Here is a 22,313-nt window from a genome sequence, read left to right on the forward strand (position 1 = left end):
GCCCAGCTCAAAAGCAGTCAGAAAGCAGCAAACTCTCTTTCCTTCAGCCTTTTTGTTCTACTCAGGCCTTCACCAGATTGGATGAGGCCCACCCTCATTAGGGAGGTCAGTTACAGAGATTGACCCACATCAGAGACATCAGTCTGGTTTATTCCCACAACTGACACAAATTTTAATCTCACCCACAAACACCCTCACAGATACCCAGGGTACTTTTTGTCCAAATATCTGGGAACTCCGTGGCCTACAGAAAGTCACACGTAAAATCAACATCACAGTAGCAGTATAAAAATTTTATATGATAGTTATATATCTCAGTATATTATCAGTCTCTCTTAGCTATCTGCATCTAGCTAGGTAGACAGGTTTGTGACCATGTATTTATTTTGATCATGAAAACAAAAATTAATGCAAAGAATCCCAGTATGTATCTTACCTTAAGATTCTATGAATTCATTGCAATTGTTTGTCCCTGTCTTGTTCATGGAGCTCATTGGTTTCAAATAAATGTTGTCTGCATTGTGGATTTTACTACCATCCCATACATAAAAGTTACCATTTTACTGAATTTTTACTGTAAATTCTTCTATAACAAGTCTGTTCCTGGAGTTGTTTCCTCCACCTAAAGAAAGTTCTGCTGTATTTTCATCAGAAAGATAAACATACAGCAAGATAATTCTGCCTGGATTATAATGGCTTTCAATTTGGTATCATTTTTATTATACCATCTCTTGCATAATTTCAGGTTCTATTGACCAGTGTTTCTCTTGATTGAAATTTTATTCATCTTGGGCTAAGAGCAATTTCTTTTTGTCTTTCCTGTTCTTCCATTTCCTCCTTTATTTCCTCTCTTCTTCCCTCCTTACCTCCCTCCCTCCCTTCCTTCTTCACTTTCTTTCTTTCTTCTATTCATTCAAAAAGGTGATAAAATCCCATCATAATGTTAAAATGGAGGTTCAAAGCTTAAATCCTGTAAAATGGATTGGCATGTTACAGAAAAAATTAAATGTCTAGGGTACACCTGCTATAGAAGTTTTTAGCCAATCATCAATTACATGACAAGTGTGTTGTCAGGGACTATGGTCAGAAATTTTTAACATGGTTTTAGAATATCTGCCATGTATAGGGCACTATCTTAAAATACAGTAGTGATAAACAAGGCACAAGTTTCTTCCCTTCTAAAGCTTACAGACTACTTGAAACCCAAACAATAAACAAACGAGCAATATATCATATTTTGCCATATATACTGTATACATTTCTGCCCAAGTTTTTGAGGGATAAATAAAGATAATAGTTCGATTTGTTTAATGGTACATAAAAATTCTTATACCCGCATCTGTTCTTGTGCTTTATAATTATTTGTTACATAAATTTCTTACATCATTATATGTTAAAAATAAATGGCAAAATTCCTTTATAATACAAGGAAACAAGTACCTAAATATAAACAAACCAAAATTTGAAGTAAAAAATTAAAACAAAAGATATTTTGCTGCAAGTGTGGGTCAAAACTGTGGTTGTGCACAATACACAGGAGGACATTATACACAGCAAAATACGACATATAGAAGACAGCCACATGTCACATGGGGGAAACAGGGCAGAGAAGATGGGAGACAGTGCCCTGTGGCAGGGTAGGGACAAAGGTCAGAATAGGCCTCATAGTAAGAATCATACTTGAGCAACGACAGGAAGAAGGTGAGGGAGTGTCACATGGCTATTTTGGAGAAGAAAGTTCCAAGCACAGAAAATTTTACGTATAAATCTAAACAAGAGCATATATGGCATTTTTTGAGAATAGGCAAGGCCACTAGTAACTTGCACTGGAATGCACAAGAAGGAGATTAGTACGACGTGAGATCAGTGACGTAACAGGAGACCGGGTCTTGTGTATTCTTGTCGGTAAGGATTCTGAGTGAGATGGGAGGACACTGCTGGGTTTTGAGCACGATGTGACCTACTCTGATTCATGTCTTAAAAATACCATTTTGCTTGCTGTGTGAAGTATTTATTTTTGGTGGTAAGGGAAGAAATAAAGAAACCAGGAAGTATAAAATAACTAGATGAATGTTGGTGTTAGTTCAAAGAAAGGAGTCATGGATGACTCCAAGATTTTTGGGTGGAGTAACTGAAAGGAAACATGTTTCCCCAGCTGGGAAGCCCTAGGAAAGGAGAGAGCATCAGAAGTTTGAGTTTCGACGTAAGTGTGGCATGTTTATGAGCCTTGCAAGCGTAAGTATAGAGTAGGCAGCTGTTATGTCGAGTTAGGGGGGAGGTCGGAACTGAACATGTTATTTTGGAAATCATCAATACACAGGCAGTCTTGAAGCCCAGGAAACTGGAAAATTCTGAGGAATTCTGCCAAAAAGAGGAAAAACATGGAATATACCCAGAGGAAAACAGGGCATTGGACAAGTTAGTTTTTGTTAACATTTAAAATGGAAGAAATAACACTGTGTCATGTTGCTGACGGGAACGATCTATGAGGGACTGGGTTTAAATGAGAACGCAGACTTCCTCCAGGAGAACAGGTGAAAAGACAAAGTACATGGTGAAAATGGTGTTGGCAGTTGAGAGAAGAGAGGGTAATTGCTCTCCTTCTCTCGGTGAGTGGGAAACCTGGTCAGCAGCGGAGAGGGAGTTTGAGTAACCAGTAGAGAGCAGAAGGGAATAACATCCTGAAAACGGCATCAAGAGCAGGGAGGCCAGGACTCACACTGCCAGGCTCTGTGTAGAGGAGTGTGGCAAAGGGCTGGAAAGGGCCTTAGGGGAAGCTGTGTGATCAGAAGAGAACCACAGCTCAAAGTAGAAAGGTGAGCAAATATGGTTCAGAGAGGTGAGTAGACATGAGGAAATGTCACTGCAAATTGATTGTGAGCTTCTCACATTGCCTTCTGCACTCAATCGATAATGAATCTTTCATATGCAGTAAAAGATACTTTTGCCAGGAACTATTAGTAGTTATTTTTTTATGGCCCCTATGAAAAGGTTTAGCTAGCTCCATTCTCCTTTGTTGTGGAAAGTGTACCAAGCCATAGACTAGCTGGAAGATATCCAACACAAATTATTATTCAAAGCGGGAAGACGTATTACTCTTCCCTCCTTCATCCCAGGGCAAAGACATTGTAGATGGTCGCATTGTACTCAATACCTCCGTCTATTAAGCCTTGTAGGTGAATATGCTATTACTAGGAAAGGATGGCAAAGCTGACATACTAACTACATTCAGTTAAAACTCTACCCCAATAATTCCCTTGAAATAGTAGTTTTTATTTTTTATTTTTAAGATAGAGACTCATTCTGTTGGCCAGGCTAGAGTACTATGACATCATAACTCACAGCAACCTCAGGGTTCCCGTGATCCTCCCACCTCAGCCTCCAGAGTAGCTAGGACTATAGATGCCTGATACAACCCCTGGCTACCTTTTATATTTTTAGTCTTGAGAAGGTCTCACTCTTGCTCAGGCTGGTCTCCAGGTCCTGACATCAAGTGATCCTCTTGGCTCAGCCTCCCAGACTGCTAGGATTATAGGTGTGAGCCACCACACCTAGCCCTTTCATAACATTTTTAAACAATATAAGAATGTTGCGTTGCTGAATGCTGTGGGGGCATCCACTCCAAGTAGCAATTATAGCAAACAGCAATGGAAAATATATTGTTCTAGCCTCAACAAACACATATAAGACAATGGAGTTCACTTTTGTTTCTTCCATAAATCTTGAAACCAAAAAGAAAAAGCCTAATTCCAACATACCATATTAATTCAACGTTTGTTACATTTCGCAATTTATTTCTGCTCTAGCATATGCTTAAGGAGACACGGCTCACATATGGCTCTTAATCTATTATACAATGTCTTTCTAATTATCCAACAAACATAAAAGAAGAAAAATGTTAAGGTTAGTTTTATGTGACTAAGAAAAAAAGAGAGATCTATGTGATGTTCTTTTTATCCTCCTTGCTATGAGATACCATTAGAACTTAGTAAAAGAAGAGCATTGCTAGTGTAATGTTACTGAACTAGGAATCTTGAAATAGGATTAAGGTATGTGCCTGTCTGTGGACTCACCTATATGTTTGGTTAAAAGAATCAGAGTTTGATTAGGAAAGTACTAGAGGGAAAAAACTCAACTATTAAAGTTAATTACATTACTTCTTGGAGTAAGCTAACAGCATGCATCATGAAATATTTTTAAACACAGCTTTATTATTTCCAAATCACATAATAACCTAAGTCAATCCCACAAATTTCATTTGCACTGCCACCTAATAGAGATGTATAGAGCTCATTGTAAAACTAAAAGCAATGGCTTTCAAGTTATCCTATCAATTAAACACAAGGGATTTAAAATTATTTTTTCATATGATTAAAAGTCCCAATGAAAACATTTTTGACACTCAGGCAGCTCAGACCTTTCCTTCTCTGCTTCCTTTTCTCCCTTTATGCAAAGAAAATGTAGCAGTTCTTATGTTTCAAAGAATGGGAAATTGCAGTCAATGACTGTCCTTGCATGAAGTGTGTCCCTTCTCTCCAAATCACACATATCTTAGTCATACAGTAGGGAACATATCAAGGGAGTATGTGACCATTAAAGAAGATGGTGTTTGAAAGCCCTGAGTTCACTGCCCGGCGTTTGGAAAGTGCTGTGTAATTAGCACCTTATTTTTCAGTAAACTAGTGTTCAAAAATGTCACTTTTGCTGTATGTTTTACTTCTTAACTAATGTGCTAAATCTGTAATCCAACATTGCTCGTTTGATCCCTCGTATCCAGATTTACAGATTTCTAGTATGTGTTGTGAGAAAAAAGACAAACACATATTTTCCTTCCAGAAACTCTCTACCTTTTCCTAGTCCCTCCTTCTAAAGTTTAATGTTTTCAGATTATCCCAAGACCAAAAGAGGAAAGAGAAACTATGAACGATTCATCTGAACAGAAAAGGCTGTAACTGCAGGAAGAAATAAATAAATAAAAAGAGGACAACCAATGATTTGCCGTGAGAGTCAACAAACGAGGGGTGGGAGGAAGTCCTATCACAATTTGCATAAAGTAGAAGAGATTTGGACTTAGAAAGGACCCTCCTGGGCCCCCTGATTCTGAAATGCGTTTCAATTCTGCGAATCTTTGTTGAACACATGTTCGATTCAGTTCCTCCAAATGCTACCATTTTAATTCTTCAGTTCTCTGTGCTCTTCTGGCACTCATGCCCATTTGGTATTTATTGAGAATAACAGCAAGTGTTCAAGGAAAAGAGAACTGCAAACAGATCTAAATTCCATTTGACTTGGTCCAGTTCTCTAGCAAAGTTAAACCTCTCAACGAATGCAAAAATTAACTAAAAAATGACCAGAATGGCATGATATCAGTTACTAGATCACCTGAGAATTTTTTCCAGCTGTGACAGTGTAAATATCGAGAATATGAAAAGAGTTGATTATAACCCCAAACTGAATATTATATAATTAGAAGTAGTTTTAGAATCTCCCTCTTTAGTAAAGAACAGTAATTCTACCACTTTACAAATAGTTAAAACTCGTATTTGTATAATTACCATTAAGATCTCCAAAAAGTAAAGTTTCCAGTTTACTATTACCCAATTTTTATTGATCGCACTGTCCAGAGCAAATTATTCAGGGAAGGTTTTGAATACACCAGTATTGCAAGCCAGATTGTCCATGAGCTAGGGGAATGAACAGTGTCACAGCTGTCCCTTCCATATTGTACTGTTCCTACGAAAGCGTACTGTAACTATCATGCCAAGGGAATCTACTAATGAATGTGTAAAAAAATTTTTCAGATCCTCGGTAAGACGGGAAGAATGGAAAAGTTATCTTTCTTAGAGTGCAGCACTCAGTAAAAGTTTCTTTAATGTTTTTTAACTTAGGGAATATTTTGTAGTGGTTAAAAACTAATGATATGCAATTCAGATATAGTTCCTTGTCTACTTATTAGCAGTAGAATCTTGAGAAATTGTTAACTTCTACAAGCCTATATGTAAATTTAGCAAAAAAGTGAAGCCTGCCTCATTATGTGGGAAGTATGCGAGATAATATTTTTCTGACAATTCCTCAAGCACAGCAAGAGGCAGACAACTAAAAACACAAACACTGATTATTACCTAATCGCTAATTCTGTTCTTGGTAGTAGCATTGTGAAATTGTCTCTTTTTAGGTTAACCATTATGTAAGCCCTCTCCATTTGGCAGAAAAGGCATGGGTGCAGCTAAAAATTAGCATTGGTCCGTCCAGGCCCAGGCATTTGTCCAGGGACCAGATGGTCAGTACAGTCCACCTGGATGCATACAATTCTTGTACAAATAATACCGGAAGGATCAAATTTCCTTCGGTGGGACCAAAACACAAAATAGCATAATTTGAAATTATCTAACCAAAATTTATTTTTAAAAATAATGAAAAAACACAAATCCCTAATTACAAACTGACTATAGTGTATCCTCGCCAACTGTATTTTCATCTCACGTTCTCTTCTGTCTTTCCTTGTTAATTTTTCAAAGAGTTCAAAATATCCCATTGTAATTTAATAATGTCCACTTGACTACAGGTAGCCTGTTGGTAGCTAATCCTTTAAAGTTGGCTTCTTCTGCTCCTGCCCTTCCTTTCTTACTTAGTTCTGCTTTTATGCTTTTTCACTCATTTTTACATATTCTTTGTTGTCTTGCTCTTTTCCAGTCTCTGTGCATGTGTATTCTATTGCCCCTGCTCCCCGTGTCTCCTGAGTATTCCTTCCTGAAGATAGTACCCTCTGTGCAAAGAGCCACATTCTGCTGTCTTTCTCTTAATTCCCGATGTCTTTCTGGTAACTTTGAGCTGCAAGAAAACAACAATTTCTTTTGAAACCATTGTGCCAGTTGTTACTTTGCAAAATTAATAATAAGCAATTGACATTTTGTGTGGCAGCGGTCACTTGCAGTTCCCCATGACATTTTGCTGACTGGTATAAGACTATTTTTATCCTCAAGATAACACTGATATTTTGGCAGAAAAAAACTGGCTGTAAGTCAGAAAGCCACCCAAAACCCTGTTGCCTTAGAAAACATAGCAAATTATTTCATCTGTTTTGCAGATTTCTTTACCTACAGCAAAAAAAATGACAGCAAAAAACTTCAAAAGCTGAAAACCTTTGTTTTAATGTTTTTACTGTTAATCCTTTAATGTATACAGGATGTGGCTTATATTTCCATAGAAGTAAAAGCATTAACACAGAGATAATAAGCTTAATTTTGTTTTTAAAACTAAAAGCATGTGTGTAATTTAGCCAGATAATGACTTTCTATCCATAGAATTATGTAGGTATGCTGCTGTGTCACTTTAAGTGTGTTAATCCAAATATTTTCTGACAGTATCCACACCACTGTCCCCAAATGCAATTATTTACTGGGGAGAAGCATGGATGTGAAGTAAATTTCAGATAATTGAAATAATTTGCTTCCTGTGGAGCCTGGAGAATTACATGATTTACTTTCATCTATAAAGTGCATGCCTCCACATGGCACACTTGGATGACTTTATCTTGGCCTCCCACTGATTGAGTTGAAGCCACAGTCAACTCACAAGACCAATTCCATGGAAAAGGAAGACTTTTTTGACATTATCGGCAGTAGCATCAACCATATAAATACAACAAAAAACCATGAAGTTCTGTTGAATCTTCCCTTTTCCGAAAGGTAGAATGAGGAACTCTGAAGAACAAAAGAGGATTTGTTTTACATTTTCTTTTTAACCTAAATTTTGTTCTAGAGAATATGGTTGAAAAGCATGTCAGAACTGTCCTCACTTCACAGATCTTATAATCGAGTTGTGTACTCCGGACCAAATAAAAAGTAGATAGAAAAATCACAAAACAGTATAGTATTTGCAAATTGTCAAAATACTGAGTTAGCATAAGCATCAGTAGGTTTTACGGTTATATACCCTAAGAAGGCCCTGTCAAAATTGGATGATAACATTGTCTTGCATGAAGAAACCCAACAGATTCACTATAACGAATTGGCAGAATATTAGAGGTCATTAGCATTTATATAAAAGGAAATTTGAATTTATAAAATCTTCACAATGACATAAAATTATGAAAGGACAGCCACTGTTGGAATTGCCAACACTAAAGACAGTAAGGGTCGGCTAGTACAATTGAGGTGTCTGAACCCTGGGGACCATATTATAAACTATGAAATTAAAGAGCTGGGGGATGATATCAAGATTTTTACAGTCTAGTTATGGCTAATACAATTAGTTAGCTGTAAGCAGGTTGATTTCCAAAAGAACCCTTTGTATGAAAATACTCAAAACCCTAGAAAAGCAATTTACCTACTCATTAAATCATGCTTTCCTGTGCTGCTTTCTCTCACAAATATGAATGAGTAAAACGCTAGTCATTGGCAAAGAAACATTAAACACAGACATAGCAGTGAGTGAAAATATCTGAGCAATAATTGTTGAATTTGTCAAGTATTCGTGGGGGAACCCACAATGTTCCAGACACTAAACTCTTTGTTAGTGGTAGAGAACCTCTATGAGTTACAGAAATGAGAAGAGCTTACTACTGAAGGATCAAGAGGAACACTGTATAGATGCGACATAAACCAGGTCTTAAAGTTGAGTAAAAAGAAATGTGGCAAGCGAATAAAAACCCTTGGACTATAGTGATCTTTTATTGTTTCCTACTTATTTTTTTAATTTTTTACTTGTAGGAAAGGTCTTTATTGGTGGGGAAGGGAGGCTGCAGAGCAGCACTAAGGAGGAGAGAAAAAGAGGAGAGCGAAGAGGAGAGAGAGGGAGAGAGAGGAGAGAAGAGAAGAGTATTGGTTCTTCCTTTTTAATGTGAAAGGACAGAATTTATTGAAAGATAAAAGCGATAGACAAGAGAAAGGGGGGAACAGAGCCTCTGGAATGGGGGAGGGGGATAGTGATCTTATATTAGGGTGGATAGGCCAAGCTATGTGATTTCAAAATGCCTACGAAAATAGTAAACCAAATAACGTTTATTTTCCATATCCTTAGCTTACCAAAAGAAAATATATGTATTTACATGTATTCATTCCATGTAAAATCCTTTACACGGTGACCTCATCTTTTTAGTCTTTCTTGACACTTTTTACTGTAGCTGTATAAAAAGATGTATTATTCCCACGTGTGTGACTTTGCAATCTCCATTTCTTTACTTTATGATTTTTTTTTTTGACCTGGAAGACTAATTTTTCCCCTCTTAAATTCTCAAAGCCTACTGACCTTTTATGGTTTCTCTCAGCTATTTCTTCCTCCTTCGAGCAGAATTAGCTTTTTCTTCCACAGTCCCTGAGACAGTTAATTTTAAGTGTCACCTTAACTAGACAGAGATACTTAAAATAGGTGGCAAAGCCTTATTTCTAGGTGTTCCTATGAGTGTTTCTGGAAGAGATTAACATTGGAATCAGTGGGACTGAGTAAAGACGATTGGGTGGACCACCAATGTGGGTGGTCCTCATCCAAACTGTTGAAGGTCTCAATGGCACAAAAAGTGGAGGAAGAGTAAATAAATATAGACTGTCTTCTTGAGCTGGGACATCCCTCCAGCCCTTGCACACGGCACATGGAACATCTGAGTTCTGCTTCTCAGGCCTTCAGCTTCAGATGGAATTACATCCCTGGCTTTCCTCGTTCCAATTGCAGATGGCATGTCATGAGGTATCTTTGCTTCCATAATCATGTAGCCAATTCTTATAATAAATCCCCTCTTGTATGTTTAAATACACCTACTGGTTCTGTTTTTCTAAGGAACTCTGATGAATGCAGTCACATAACACTTTATTTCAATTCCTCTTGTCACATTTCAACAACCTAATCTTTTTGAGTCATTTGCATAGACATTCAATTCCCTCCTGAACTCCTCAAGACCAGAAATTCAATCCTTTTTATTTTTGCAATTGCCCCAAGGGAGGCACTCTGTAGCACTCAATAATTGGTTGTTGAAAGGATTGAGATTGATAGATTTGTAAGCTCATATTCTGGGGTATGTACAACCTATATTTAATATGCTATGCGGCTTACTCTACAAATGGGAGGGGTCTAAGCTTTTGACCATACAGATGGTTATAAAAAATAATTGCATTTATAAAGCAGAATGGAGACCTGCCAAGAACAAATAAATAAAGCTTTGTTTCTTATACATGTAGTTGTAAATCTTTTATATGAAGGACTCCACATGAGAAAACTACTACATAGTGTTTCAAAGCACTGAAGTTCTAGCCCTGGGCCCACAATGTTTTCTAAGACATTTATTCTCTCTGAGCTCTCTGGACTTCCATGTCTTCATTTGAAAATTGCAAGAATTGAACATAATTATCTCTAAAATTCTTTCCAGACCAACATCTTAAGGTCTAATCTCAAGAATTAACCAATGAAATATATTAGGCCTTTCACCTTGACAAGATAATCCACTGGAAAATACTATTGATCAAATAGCAAAAACAGATGCACTTTTAATGTCACAATCGATGCACTAATTTTCAGTTTTTGTCACTGAAATGGATGAAGAATAGCAGAGCCCACAGCATTATCATGAAGGCATTCAAAAAATCACAATTACTAACATAAAGTGAGATTTTTCAATGTCCCTTTGGAAATCTCGCAAGGCTGTCCTCTAAAGGGATAGAAACCACCCACCTGCCAAGGAGCAGTAGGTGCCACATCATCATTACTTTCTCAGAGAAAGATGAAAGCACTAAAATCAAACATCAGAGATATGAAACGAATAATACACTTTAGAAACCACGGGTTATGTCACAGTTATGGATCTGCAGAGAGAGAAAAAAACAAATTCGAAAAAAAAATGACTGAAAACTTGTCTTTTAGAAAGTTATCTGAAATTCAAGTTTATATTTCTATAAGGCATATAGTTACATATGATATATATAAATATATAAACACACATATATATCCTACAATGTTGACAACAAAAACCCATGATGTTCTTAACCTATCGTTATATAAACTACACATACACAAAAAAGATACTGAAATTTCTTTTTCTTTGGAATACTTCTCATAATCCTAACAATGTGCTTGATAGCAAATGAATAAATATAAGTAAAAAATTATCTAAATATAAGCAAAAAAATTCTGTCAGTGCTGATGCTTGAACTGTTGTATCAGTTTGGATATGTTTAGGTCTCTCAAGGCTGCCCTGCTTGGGCCTCACAAAATAACTTTAATATTGAAAATAATCCTGTCTACTGCAATTAATTCACTCATTTCAATTCAGCATGCTTTCTGAACTTCATTTAGGGATTATTGAATCTTTATAAATCATTAAAACTTCAGTCTAGCCATCAGAGATCTGTCAACAGGTGGGGCTGTTCTTAAATTTGCAACTAGAAAATTATTTTAACAAAAGTGAAAAATGCAGAAGTCTTCACAAAATTTTCTGTGTAAATTGTAGTTTCACATTTGGCAGGAAAAGATGATGAAATGAGAAGCCGCAGGCCATCCTAAATCCTAATGCAGGCGTTATCCCAAATCCTTCTCTCTCCTTAAACCCACATCCAGGCAATCACCAATCCCTGTGTCTGCACCAGTAATCTCATTTAAATCTCCCCTTCCTGTTCCATTCTTTTCTCACTGCTCTGGCTCAGAACCTCATCTCTCAGAAGACCAGCACAATTGAAGTTTACTGGTGTTCTATTCTATATTTTCATAGTACGTCATCAACAGTGCTTGCTGTCAGCATAATCTTTCCAACGAGGAGTAAAAAATGTACTTATTTCAGAATCCCACTGAAAAGTCTTCAAACCCTTTTCATTACCTCATTACGGACTGTAAACGCCTTCGCATGGCATACGAAAGCCTTCACACACTGGCTGTATGTTGCTCACCCTTTCAGCACTCAGCTGCCCCATACCTCACGCATAGCAGAAATGTGCTTTGAAATTCAAAGCACGATTTTTGTGAGGTCACTTTACATTATGTGTGTGCTGTTCCTCAGGATGAGAATATCCTCCTCCCCATGTTAATCTACCTTGCAGACTCCCACTCATGCTTTAGCTCAAACTGTTCCTCTTTTGTGAAACTTCCTTCAGCAGTAAATGGAGGGGGGTGGTGTTCTTTTTCTCCCTCTGTCCTTGGGGAAATCATTATATAATCATTCGTTATTATTTTCATAATGCTGTTTGTGTTTATCTCTCTACTAGAATGAGAGAATCTTCAAGCCATGAATCAGAACCCAGTCTTTAATGTTTAGATTCCCAAAGCCTAACAGAATGCCTGACAAGCAGAAGGGACTCGGTAGATATTTGTTAAAGGAATAAGGAGGAAAGAGAGAAAAGGAGAGAAGATAAAGGAGAGAAAAGAGGAATAGACGAAAGGCAGAAAGAAAAGATGCAATTCTTTAACAGAGTAGTGTTAAGATAAATCCCTTTGTCTTCACCTTCTCCATACAGTTCCTCAGCTTCTACTCCAAATCTTTTTTTTTATAGATATCTACAGTAGATAAATACCAAGGATAATCTTAAAATAATAAAAAAAAAAGCAAAACACTCTCGTCACAAGATCATGAAAAGGCAACCTACAGCCTGTGGGGGACATGAGGGAACCCAGAGAAAAATTAAAACATACCCATCAGCTGGTTACTTCAGACCACATCTCCCTTTGACTTGTTGGAAGAGATAAATAAGAAGGTCCCACTTTTATTCGAATCTCCATCCAGAAATATCACTTCCCTCACTCGAGTCTGTACCTTCCCATACCTCTGACTCACTTTTTCTCACCAGCATTCTGAGACTGGCAACCCTTTCCTTCACATCTACACAAATACATCCTAGGGATGGTATGGAGAAAAAAAAAAAAAACAGCTCAAAGCAGAAACAAATCAGTAAGAAGGCAAATCCAGAAAAGATTTGTGCTCAAAGATGATATTAAGGATCACTAGACCTAGACCTAGAAATTGAAAGTTCCACTCAACATATGAGAATTGGCTGTAGATTGGTATAGACTGAATAACATGGAAAGGAAATGGATCCTTTTAAGTGAAGAAAAAAATCCTATATACTTTGACCGAGTATTCCCTAAACCTTTATTGAGTACAAATGTAAGATGTGGTTTTAGCTAGCTTGCAGTCCAGCTAAGATGGTAATGTATGTAGTCCTGCTATGCAAAGACTGTTCAATCTGGCTCACTGATGCCTTTGCCAGGAAAGCAATTGAAAAATTCAGTGAATCTGTAAACATTGAGGTAGAAACAGGAAAAGCAGTAAAAATGCCGGAAAAACTCAGTGGTGGCATCTCAAGCAAGAATATTCCCACTCTTAATGTCCGGTATCTTTGTTTCCTTTTTTCCCTTGACTTTTTTTGTCACCCGTCCTATAATTCTGGTCATCAAATTCATAATAAAATCATCACCCTTTAAAAACTATAGTTGTCTCTGAGAATGTTAAGGAGCTAGTGGTTTTTGTTCATCTATTAATGTAGATTATTCAATCACGTAACATTCTTCCTACCAAACTGAAGTCTTTGGGAGATGATGACAGTTTGATATGGTAGATGCAGCTAATTTGAGGGGAATGTGAAAACTCAGTACTGGGGTGGGAATTACTTTTCTTTTCCCTTTTCCATACAAGTGGCCTTGAAACAACAAATATATGGCATACCTCTGGGATATACCTGGAGAGGAAAAAGGGGGACTTCTTTCATCTCAAAGTTCCTTTTACTCAATGACACCCTATTCCTAAAATCCAGGATTGAAATGAGTGCTGGGAGTTATCTTATATTTGGACTAAATATGATTCTGTGGGTTTATGGAAAAACCCAGGCTCTCTATGGAAGATATTTCTATAAAAGCTATATTCCAAGCAACTAACTTGGAAATCTTTTGAAACATAATTCTTTATGATGCAGAGTTTTCCTCTAGATGAGGAAAGAGATTGTAAAAAGAATGTTATGAGACCATTAAAATGAGTGCCAGAGATGTGATGTAGACAGAGAACTCATAGGACTAGGTGGTTTTAAAAATATGTGGAATGACACAGTTATATGTCATCGTTTCCAGTAGGAATGCAGGCTCGAAGTGAGCAGGCAGGTTGGCCAGCCACTTGCTGTTGGCTCCGTCACTTTGTTGAAACCAAGGCACCAGGGAAGTATTGTAACAGGAACAAAAGGAATCAACTGACTTGTTGGCTTTCTGAAAGCTAAACTATGCAAAAGGAGAAGTGAAGGGCTTTATTGATGTGCCTGAACTAAAGGCAACAGACAACCAACCTTTAGTGGGAAGAAACTGTGGCAAAAGGGAAAAAAAAGGAGAGCAGACCCTGAAGACTGAGGAATACTCTGAAGAATGACTTCCACGCAGCCTACCCCCAGCTTTTCTAAAGGAAAAAGAAGTAGACTCTTGTTGTTTTTGTTTTTCAGAATCTATCAGAGTGAAGAAAGGCAGTCTGGGAGTGTGTCTGTACCTTCATTAGTATAACTGCATCCCACAATGCCCAAGCACATTCCTTACTTCTGTGAAGTTAACCCAGTCCCAAACCATTCCCTTAAAATGATTGATGTGCACTCCTCTTGTTCCCTTTCCTGTTTTTTTTTTTTTTTTTTAATTGACTAAGTTGCAGATGAGAAGGCAAGACCTTCCAAAGCCACTTGGGATCCCCAAATGGAAGTGGTGTATGAGGCATTAGCAAAGCCCTGCTGCCAGTCCTGACTAATTAATTTTTGATTGCTACATACTGGAGAAATAAACTCCTCTGTTGCCTAACACAGTGTTCATTTTATTTTATTTGTCTTTATGTTTTTGCTAGAGCCGCTTAGACTGCACCCCAACACGGAAAATCATGTAGTGCCAGCAAGATCATGGTATTTGAGGTTTTTGTTTTGTTTTGTTTGCGGAAATAAAATGAAGAGTTGTCAGAATTTTAAATAGGGAAGTTACTTAGAAGCAGACAACAGTATACAAATGTACTACAACTCAGAGATATCAAAAAGAAATTCAAATTACTGAGTGATTTGAATAGAGACAGTTCTTGAAATCTTGAGTATGAATTAGATCCTGTAAGAGGTTGGTAGGATAGAGGACAAGATGGTGCAGGACAGGGGACGGCCTGGAGGACCTTTGATATGAGTAGCAGGTGGTGGAGGTTAATGAGCAGACACGATGGAGAAGGAACAGCCAGGGAGGTAGAGAAATAAAACGCCATTGAAATAACCACATGTATGCTGATTTTCACAGTAGACACTCAAAATATATCCCTTTGGGGAACTTACGTTTTACTCAATTTTATATATGAATTTTATCCAATTATCCACCATAAGAAATATAGTAAACTGAAACTAAAGAAACATATTAGCCATATACATAGACACCTCAAATTTGAGAAATGGTAACCTCCAAAATTAAGCTTTTGTATGAGAACGTTAACTAGAAATACTAGAAAGTCAAGCCAATGTCTCAGTGAAACTTCTCCAGATGCTTCGGAAAGCATGAAGAAGAATGTCAGCACTTACCCTCCGCTCCCTTGCTCTGACTACTTGAGTTTTTGTCATTTTGTACATTTTCCTGACACAGATCAGCACAATCCATGAAAATATTTCCCCACAATACTAAGCCTTTTACCTTTCAATAAGTGGATCAATCAGTGGACCAAATGGCAAATTCAAACAGGGAACTTCAAGGAAGCATCCATTCCTGAAGTACAGGAAGGTTAAAGAAAATCAACGAGAAAGGGTACAGTACTGTGGAGCAAGTAAACAGATGAGAATTGCTCCTACCCCAAACCTCCAAGGAGGAGGGGAATTAGCAGAAACCTAACCTGGAGAGCCACAAGTCTGTAGGACAGGCTCACCCAAAATCAACTTGGACTTTTGGTGAAGGCAGCGAGTCAACGGAATGAACATACGGACTCACGTTCAGTGTCCTGCCAGGAACTCTCACTGGCCAAATCCAACCAAAGGCCAACCATGAGTCCCCTTCCTCCCAATCACAAAGCAGGAAGTAAAGGCTAAAGAAAGGCTATGGAGATGTATTAGTACATATTCACAAAGTATATAGCCTCTCTAGTTTGGTTATAGTGGAGCAAGTACTTTAAATAAATATATTGTGTTATTTGAATTAATAATAGAGAGTGAATTCAACCTAGGAACGGTATCTTAGCTTTTCCCCAGGATGAGATATTTATGGTTCTTGGTTTGCTATCCAGTGACTCTAAACGGCGCATAAAGACATAGGACATCTGGGCTTGTACGTGTCTGCCAGATGGTGTGGGATGCTCAAAGGTCTGGATAGCTAATTTTACACGATAACTGCTTCTAATAGGAGTTTTATATTGAAACCTCTGACATGCTTTTACCAGCAGTTGCACTGCCAAGACTGGCTATAATAAATGTGCATGATTTAATAGCTAATTCTCCAGAAATTTCTTTTTTTTTCCCTCCCTTCAAAATATTTGCCCTACTCAGCAGCTCACATTTTAATTCTACAACCTTCATGCTTCTTTTGATCCTTTTCTGCTCCCAAACGGTAGTCCCCACTAGCCTGGGTGTTCATGTACTATTGCACATTCATTCAGGGAATTTGAAGATAATTTTTGCCATAAATAACAAAACCACTGTTTCCTAAGTACTGAGGAAATTTCAATTACTACTACTATATTTTTCTAAGGTCCTTCAGTGGCCTTTAAACAATTGCTGCTCTCTCCTGAAGGAGTTACTGTTTGTGCACTTTTTGCAGCTTTTAAACTTCATCACAATTTAAAGGGCTTGGAATGATCATCCCTCTTTGAACCCAGAACAGAGATTTGATTTCCTTGCACTGACTAATTTGCTGTTCCTCTAAGAAATTCTGCTTTATAGCTAACCCACTTGACAGACATACCCTTATAGAAATAAAAGGGATTATGGCAGAATCCCTTGTAGTTTTATCTTTTATCTGACGTCATTCCTTGTAGTTTTATCTTTTATCTGATGCATATTTTACTTTCCTCTCTTGGTTTCCACTAACTTGTTTAAAATAAAAATGAATTTCTCTTTTATACTTGCATGCTGATGCTCCTGTATTGAGTTTCACTTTCTTTCGCTCCATGAGTGGAAAGAATCAGTTTGCAAATGGTAGAGAGAAAAATTCCCACCTCCCTCCCTTCACAGTAGCAAGGTAAAAACAGCAATAACTTCCATGGTTTACGCAATCATTTTTTTCTTCTAAAAATGGAGGTCAGAAAGTAACAACTACTTGATAATGACGTGGGTCCCCTCTGAGTTTTACTTATCTCAACAGAACACGCGGCTTTATTGGTGATTTTCAAAACACATTGTACTTTCAATTAATAAATTTTCTACTTTCAATTTTTTATTTCGGTTCATAAAAATCAAGTTATCTTCTCAGTGAATGTGTTTTCTACTTAGAATTCTTTCAAAGTCCTTCATTATCTGAAAGAGAAAATGCAAACTCTTTAATGTGGTAAATAAAATCCCTGTGCTGTTTCCTAATCTAAATCTCTTGCCTCTCTCCTTCCACCACAGGCTCCAGCCAAATTCAAGGTTTCCCAACATGCTCTTCCTCACACCCCCATGTTTTAGCACTTGCTGTTATTTTGGCCATGCTTCCCACAAACTTTCTTCCACATATATTTACAACCACCACTACCCCCTACAATCTGCTCCAGACTAATTTAGGAATCCCTCCTCTAAAGGCTTTGCTCAATGTTAACTGAACACAGAAGACAGACACTGATCAGACCTGTATTAATGAAAGTGAAAGCCAGGCAAAATCAACATAAATTTTGTCTTTACTACTGTTTATCGCCTCTCCACATGCCTCAGGCACTGTACTAGTTACTGGCAATATAAACATGAGTAAGAAGAGCCCAAACCCTTGAGGACATGGCTCATCTCAGGGAATAAATTCATTTGTAAATCAGTATGGACAACACATTTCATAATTGTTATCACTGATAGTATAAAAGCACATGCAAATGAAACTCTGTTTTCTCACTTTCAATGGCAAAACCAGCCAGACACGTGGCAGGGTGCACATCGAATCTCATATGCAGAATTAACAAAAGGGATGAATTCAAACTTGTTCCCATCTCTTTGGTCCTTATCAAAATCAAAGTAACAAAGGGGTATAGAAGAATTACCAAAGGAGTAAAAAAGCCTCGTCCACATCTCTTAGACCTATCTAAATTCAAGGTTAAAGAAAAGGTCTGAGAGAATTTTTAAAACAGACCAAAAAAAAAAAAAAATAGAAATGAAAATAGAAACTGGTAAAGACATTTTTCCTGAGAGGCAAGCCAGGCTATGAGCCTCTACCTCCCTCTGTCCCCAGATACATGTGGTACAACTTTCTATACTAATCTTAGCAAAGAGGGCTTCAAAAGGACCACTTGCAGAATTGCGAAATGGATTTTTTATATTCAGACACATAAGACGGACTGGACCATGTTGAAATTGACTATGGACTGGGGTTGGCCCTGAAAATAATTTAGAGTATAAGGAAAAAGCTAATTATCTGCTTGGGAAGTAGAATAAGGAGATTCATAACAGAATTTGCCTATACTCCTAAAATTTTTCAGGAAAAGTGACATGTGAGAATTTCCCACATACTATGCGTGGCACTGAGAAAGGCATGCATATGGGTTCTTGGGTCCTGCCCAGTCGGGTGTCCCAGAAACACTGAAGAGAACTCAGCAGAAAGAGTCTGGAAGTGTCCTGCCAGCTGCCTAAGGCTGACAAGCAGCTCCCCTCTCTTTACATGGTGGATCCATAATAGTAACTGAACTGCCAGAAGGAGAGCCACCCAGGCAACCTATGAAGATCCAACAAGTTACACAATGAAATGTCAGCTTCAGTCAATCACAGCTTCACATATAGGGGCCAAACCTAACCGGCTGCCCAACAGCATAATGATACTCAACTAATTAAGCACAGGCTTTTTCTCCTATCTCTGCTCCCCATGCACAAGCCTCAACCTTCCACTTTGGCAGTAAGTTAACTATTGAGGAAGAGTGGAGAGGAACAGTTTGAAAGGCTACCAACATGAACAAAGGCTGCCAACCATGCTACAGAATTCCAGTTGAATGCAGATTGAAATGGTAGACAAAAGAATATTTAACATAGAACAGCTTTTGTTCTTTTTTTATTATTAAATCATAGCTGTGTACATTAATACTATCATGGGGTACAGTGTGTTGTTTCTATATACAGTTTGAAATACTTTCATCCAACTGGTTAACATAGCCTTCATGTCATTTTCTTAGTTATTGTGTTAAGACATTTATATTTTACATTTAGAAAGACTCACATGTACCCCCATAGGATAAACCATAGACGTGATCCCACCAATTGCCCTCCCTCCACCCATTCCCCCCCCTTTTCCCATATTCTTGGGCTAAAATTGAGTTATAACTTTCCTATGAAAGCTATAAATTAGTTTCATAATAGGGTTGAGTACATTGGATATTTTTTCTTCCATTGCCATCAACCCATGAATGGATCATTAAATTATGGTATATGTACACCATGGAATACTATGCAGCCATAAAGAAAGATGGAGACTTTACCTCCTTCATGTTTACATGGGTGGAGCTGGAGAATATTCTTCTCAGCTTTTGTTCTTTGATCATTGCAAGGGTCATGATAATTTCTGAATCAAGACTATGTTACTCAAAGTAATTTAAGAGGTGTTTGTTACTTTTGTCAAAATGTAAAACACCCTGCAAACAGCTAGAGCTTTCATTTGAGGCCAGAGAAACTCACGTGCTGCATAAAGTATCATGGATCAGTAAGAGGCAAGTAGAACGTTGTATTTGGTTATAATGCATGCATCATTTATGCTTAGCAAACCAGTTAAGAGAATAAAACCCAATTTATTCTCAAAAATAATTATGGATGATTTATTTAAAATAATGAAGGAAACAAAAAGCCTACTATATTAATTAGGACTTAGATTAATTTTTCACTGGTCAAAGTCCCTGGGAGAAGGAAGATGTTTTGCTGTATTCCAGATCAAAAGGATTTGGGATATATAATATCCAGTCAAAATTCTATACAGGTTTATGGCACTGAATTAGAGATTCAAACTTCAACTGCACACCGCAACTTCAGCAAACTATAAACTTCATAACTTTGATTGTTCTGATCAGCATTCCTTCCCTTTAAAATACTGAGCCCTGCTAAGAAAAGAATATGCTGATAACTAATGAAACCTGAAGAATAAACTTTTTATTTAGCATCACTAAACATTGCTACACCTGTTACATAGAAAGCAAAAATAGCGCCTTATAAAAAGTTGAGTAATATGATGACCTTGGAGAATACAATGAAAAATATTGGGGGGGGGTTGCTAACCGATGAGGGTGAAGCTGTTGTGTCAGAAAAGAAGCTAAGAGTTGAAGTGTTGACCCACACCACTCAACGTACACATTGCGACCTAGTTCTTTTGTTAGATTTTTTTTTAAAACATGTTAACATTAGAAAACTGGCCTTTTACATGAAATGCATGCCCAGTGTCCAGGATTACTTTATATCTTTCAGTCATGAAAATATATTGGATGTCTTACAGACCATATGGGAATTTTCTTTTTACTAACACATGGTCTCCCCTCACTGTGTGCAGTAAATAATCTCTAGCTCCCCTATTGAGAAACACTGCAAGATTATAAATCACAGCAACAACGCTGACAACTTTTTATTACATTATGCCCTAGTCTGTCAGGGATCATTATCATTAAGAAAAGCATTTGTATACAGATTTTCTTCTATTTCTAATTTCATTTCCAGACTTAAATATTTTTAAAAGATTTCTTTTTCAGCAAAGCTGTTGTCTAATGTTAAGAAAAATGATTTCTTATGAGCTCTGTTCTTTTTGATTAACCAAGAGTGCATGATGCCTGGGTATATAATGAGTTCTAAAAATAAAGCATAATGAAAAAATTAAATAGATTACAAAATACAATATTTATCTTAAATATGTTGCTGGAATTTATAAAAGACTTAAAATGAAAAACTTAAATAGATTACGAAATACAATATTTATCTTAAATATGTTGCTGGAATTAATAAAAACCTTTATCATCAGGTTTAAATTCATCCATTTGCAAATAACTTGCAGAATTATATCTACTTGTAAGTCGCAGAAATGTCATGTGGGTTTACAAATGATTTCTTCTAGGTAAGTGAAGCTGGAATAGTGAGAGTGAAATGATAATCATTGACGTAGATCTCCCTCTCCAGTAAGACTTTCTCCTGGCCTGGCTCCCGGGCAGTGGCATGTTCTACTTACTTCTGTGTCCATCTAAAGAGCAGGCACAACAGCTTGGAGTTCTGTTTGCTTCTGTGTTGTCCCCGAGCCCAAAAGTCAGCATTTCCTCTCAGTTGCTTTCAGCATCTATAATATTCCATGATGCAAACTCCAGCTGTCTTCAGCTGACCCTCGGAATTATTCAAATAATCTCTTGAGATACCAATCATTGTTTTGGTGCTCTAGGGACACAATTACAGAGGTATTGAGCAGTATCCTCCAACCCCATTTCCCCCATAAACCCTATTGTTTTATTTTTAGTATACAGTTTTGCAGAATACAGGGTTTTTCAAAAATTCTGGTATTGTGCTTTCAATAGAAATACTTGTACACTTTGTAGGCAGATGTAAGGGAGAGACTTATATGACTTAGTCAAGACTTATGACTAAGTCCTCATACGCAGATTTTTCTTTCTGATAATTATGGGTTAGCCTAATGAAAATATCCAATCGATATGTCATATTTCTCAGGGGTAATTATACATTTGTATTTTTATTGTGTATGTCAATCTGTCCTGAGTTTGCTTGACACATATCAGCAAACCAGCAAATCAGTGAAGTCTAATCACTAAGAGACTCTGAACATGAAAGAACTAACTAACAGAGATTAATGTCACCCTGTTAGATCTTGACTCAGCAGCTATCTAGCCTCATTCCAGATTGGGCCATCTTTCTGTCTTGCTGTGTAACCTTCTTAAATGTCCAATTTCTGTATGCAACACAATGGGGACAGATGTTGATTCAAACTCCCACTCTGGATAAATCAGTTAACATCTCTAAGACTTATTGTCTGCCTTAAGAAATGTTAATATTGGCTCGGTGCTTGTGACTCAAGCGGCTAAGGCGCCAGCCACATACACCTGAGCTGGCGGGTTTGAATCCAGCCTGGGCCCACCAAAACAACAATGAGGGCTGCAACCAAAAAATAGCTGGGCGTTGTGGTGGGTGCCTGTAGTCCCAGCTGCTTGGGAAGCAAAGGCAGAAGACTCACTTGAGCCCAGGAGTTGGAGGTTGCTGTGAGCTATGATACCACTGTACTCT

The 22,313-nt window shown here is 37.5% G+C and overlaps 1 protein-coding gene across 2 annotated transcripts in view; it reads left to right on the plus strand.

Annotated features, from left to right (window-relative positions):
* The window catches only part of OLFM3 (olfactomedin 3), a 203,571-nt gene that overhangs the window by 15,398 nt on the left and 165,860 nt on the right, over positions 1-22,313 (plus strand). Inside the window, exons 2-3 of one of the 2 annotated variants that reach the window (XM_003784104.2) lie at positions 7,410-7,421; positions 14,602-14,646. The exons of the other annotated variant lie outside the window; for it this stretch is intronic. Coding sequence (XP_003784152.1) covers positions 7,411-7,421; positions 14,602-14,646 — 56 coding nt within the window. The 5' untranslated portion in view covers position 7,410. The remainder of the gene's footprint in view (positions 1-7,409; positions 7,422-14,601; positions 14,647-22,313) is intronic. 2 annotated transcript variants of the gene reach the window in all.

This window comes from Otolemur garnettii, unplaced genomic scaffold, assembly GCF_000181295.1.
Source record: "Otolemur garnettii isolate 467f Iridium unplaced genomic scaffold, OtoGar3 scaffold00010, whole genome shotgun sequence".
Lineage (NCBI taxonomy): Eukaryota > Metazoa > Chordata > Mammalia > Primates > Galagidae > Otolemur > Otolemur garnettii.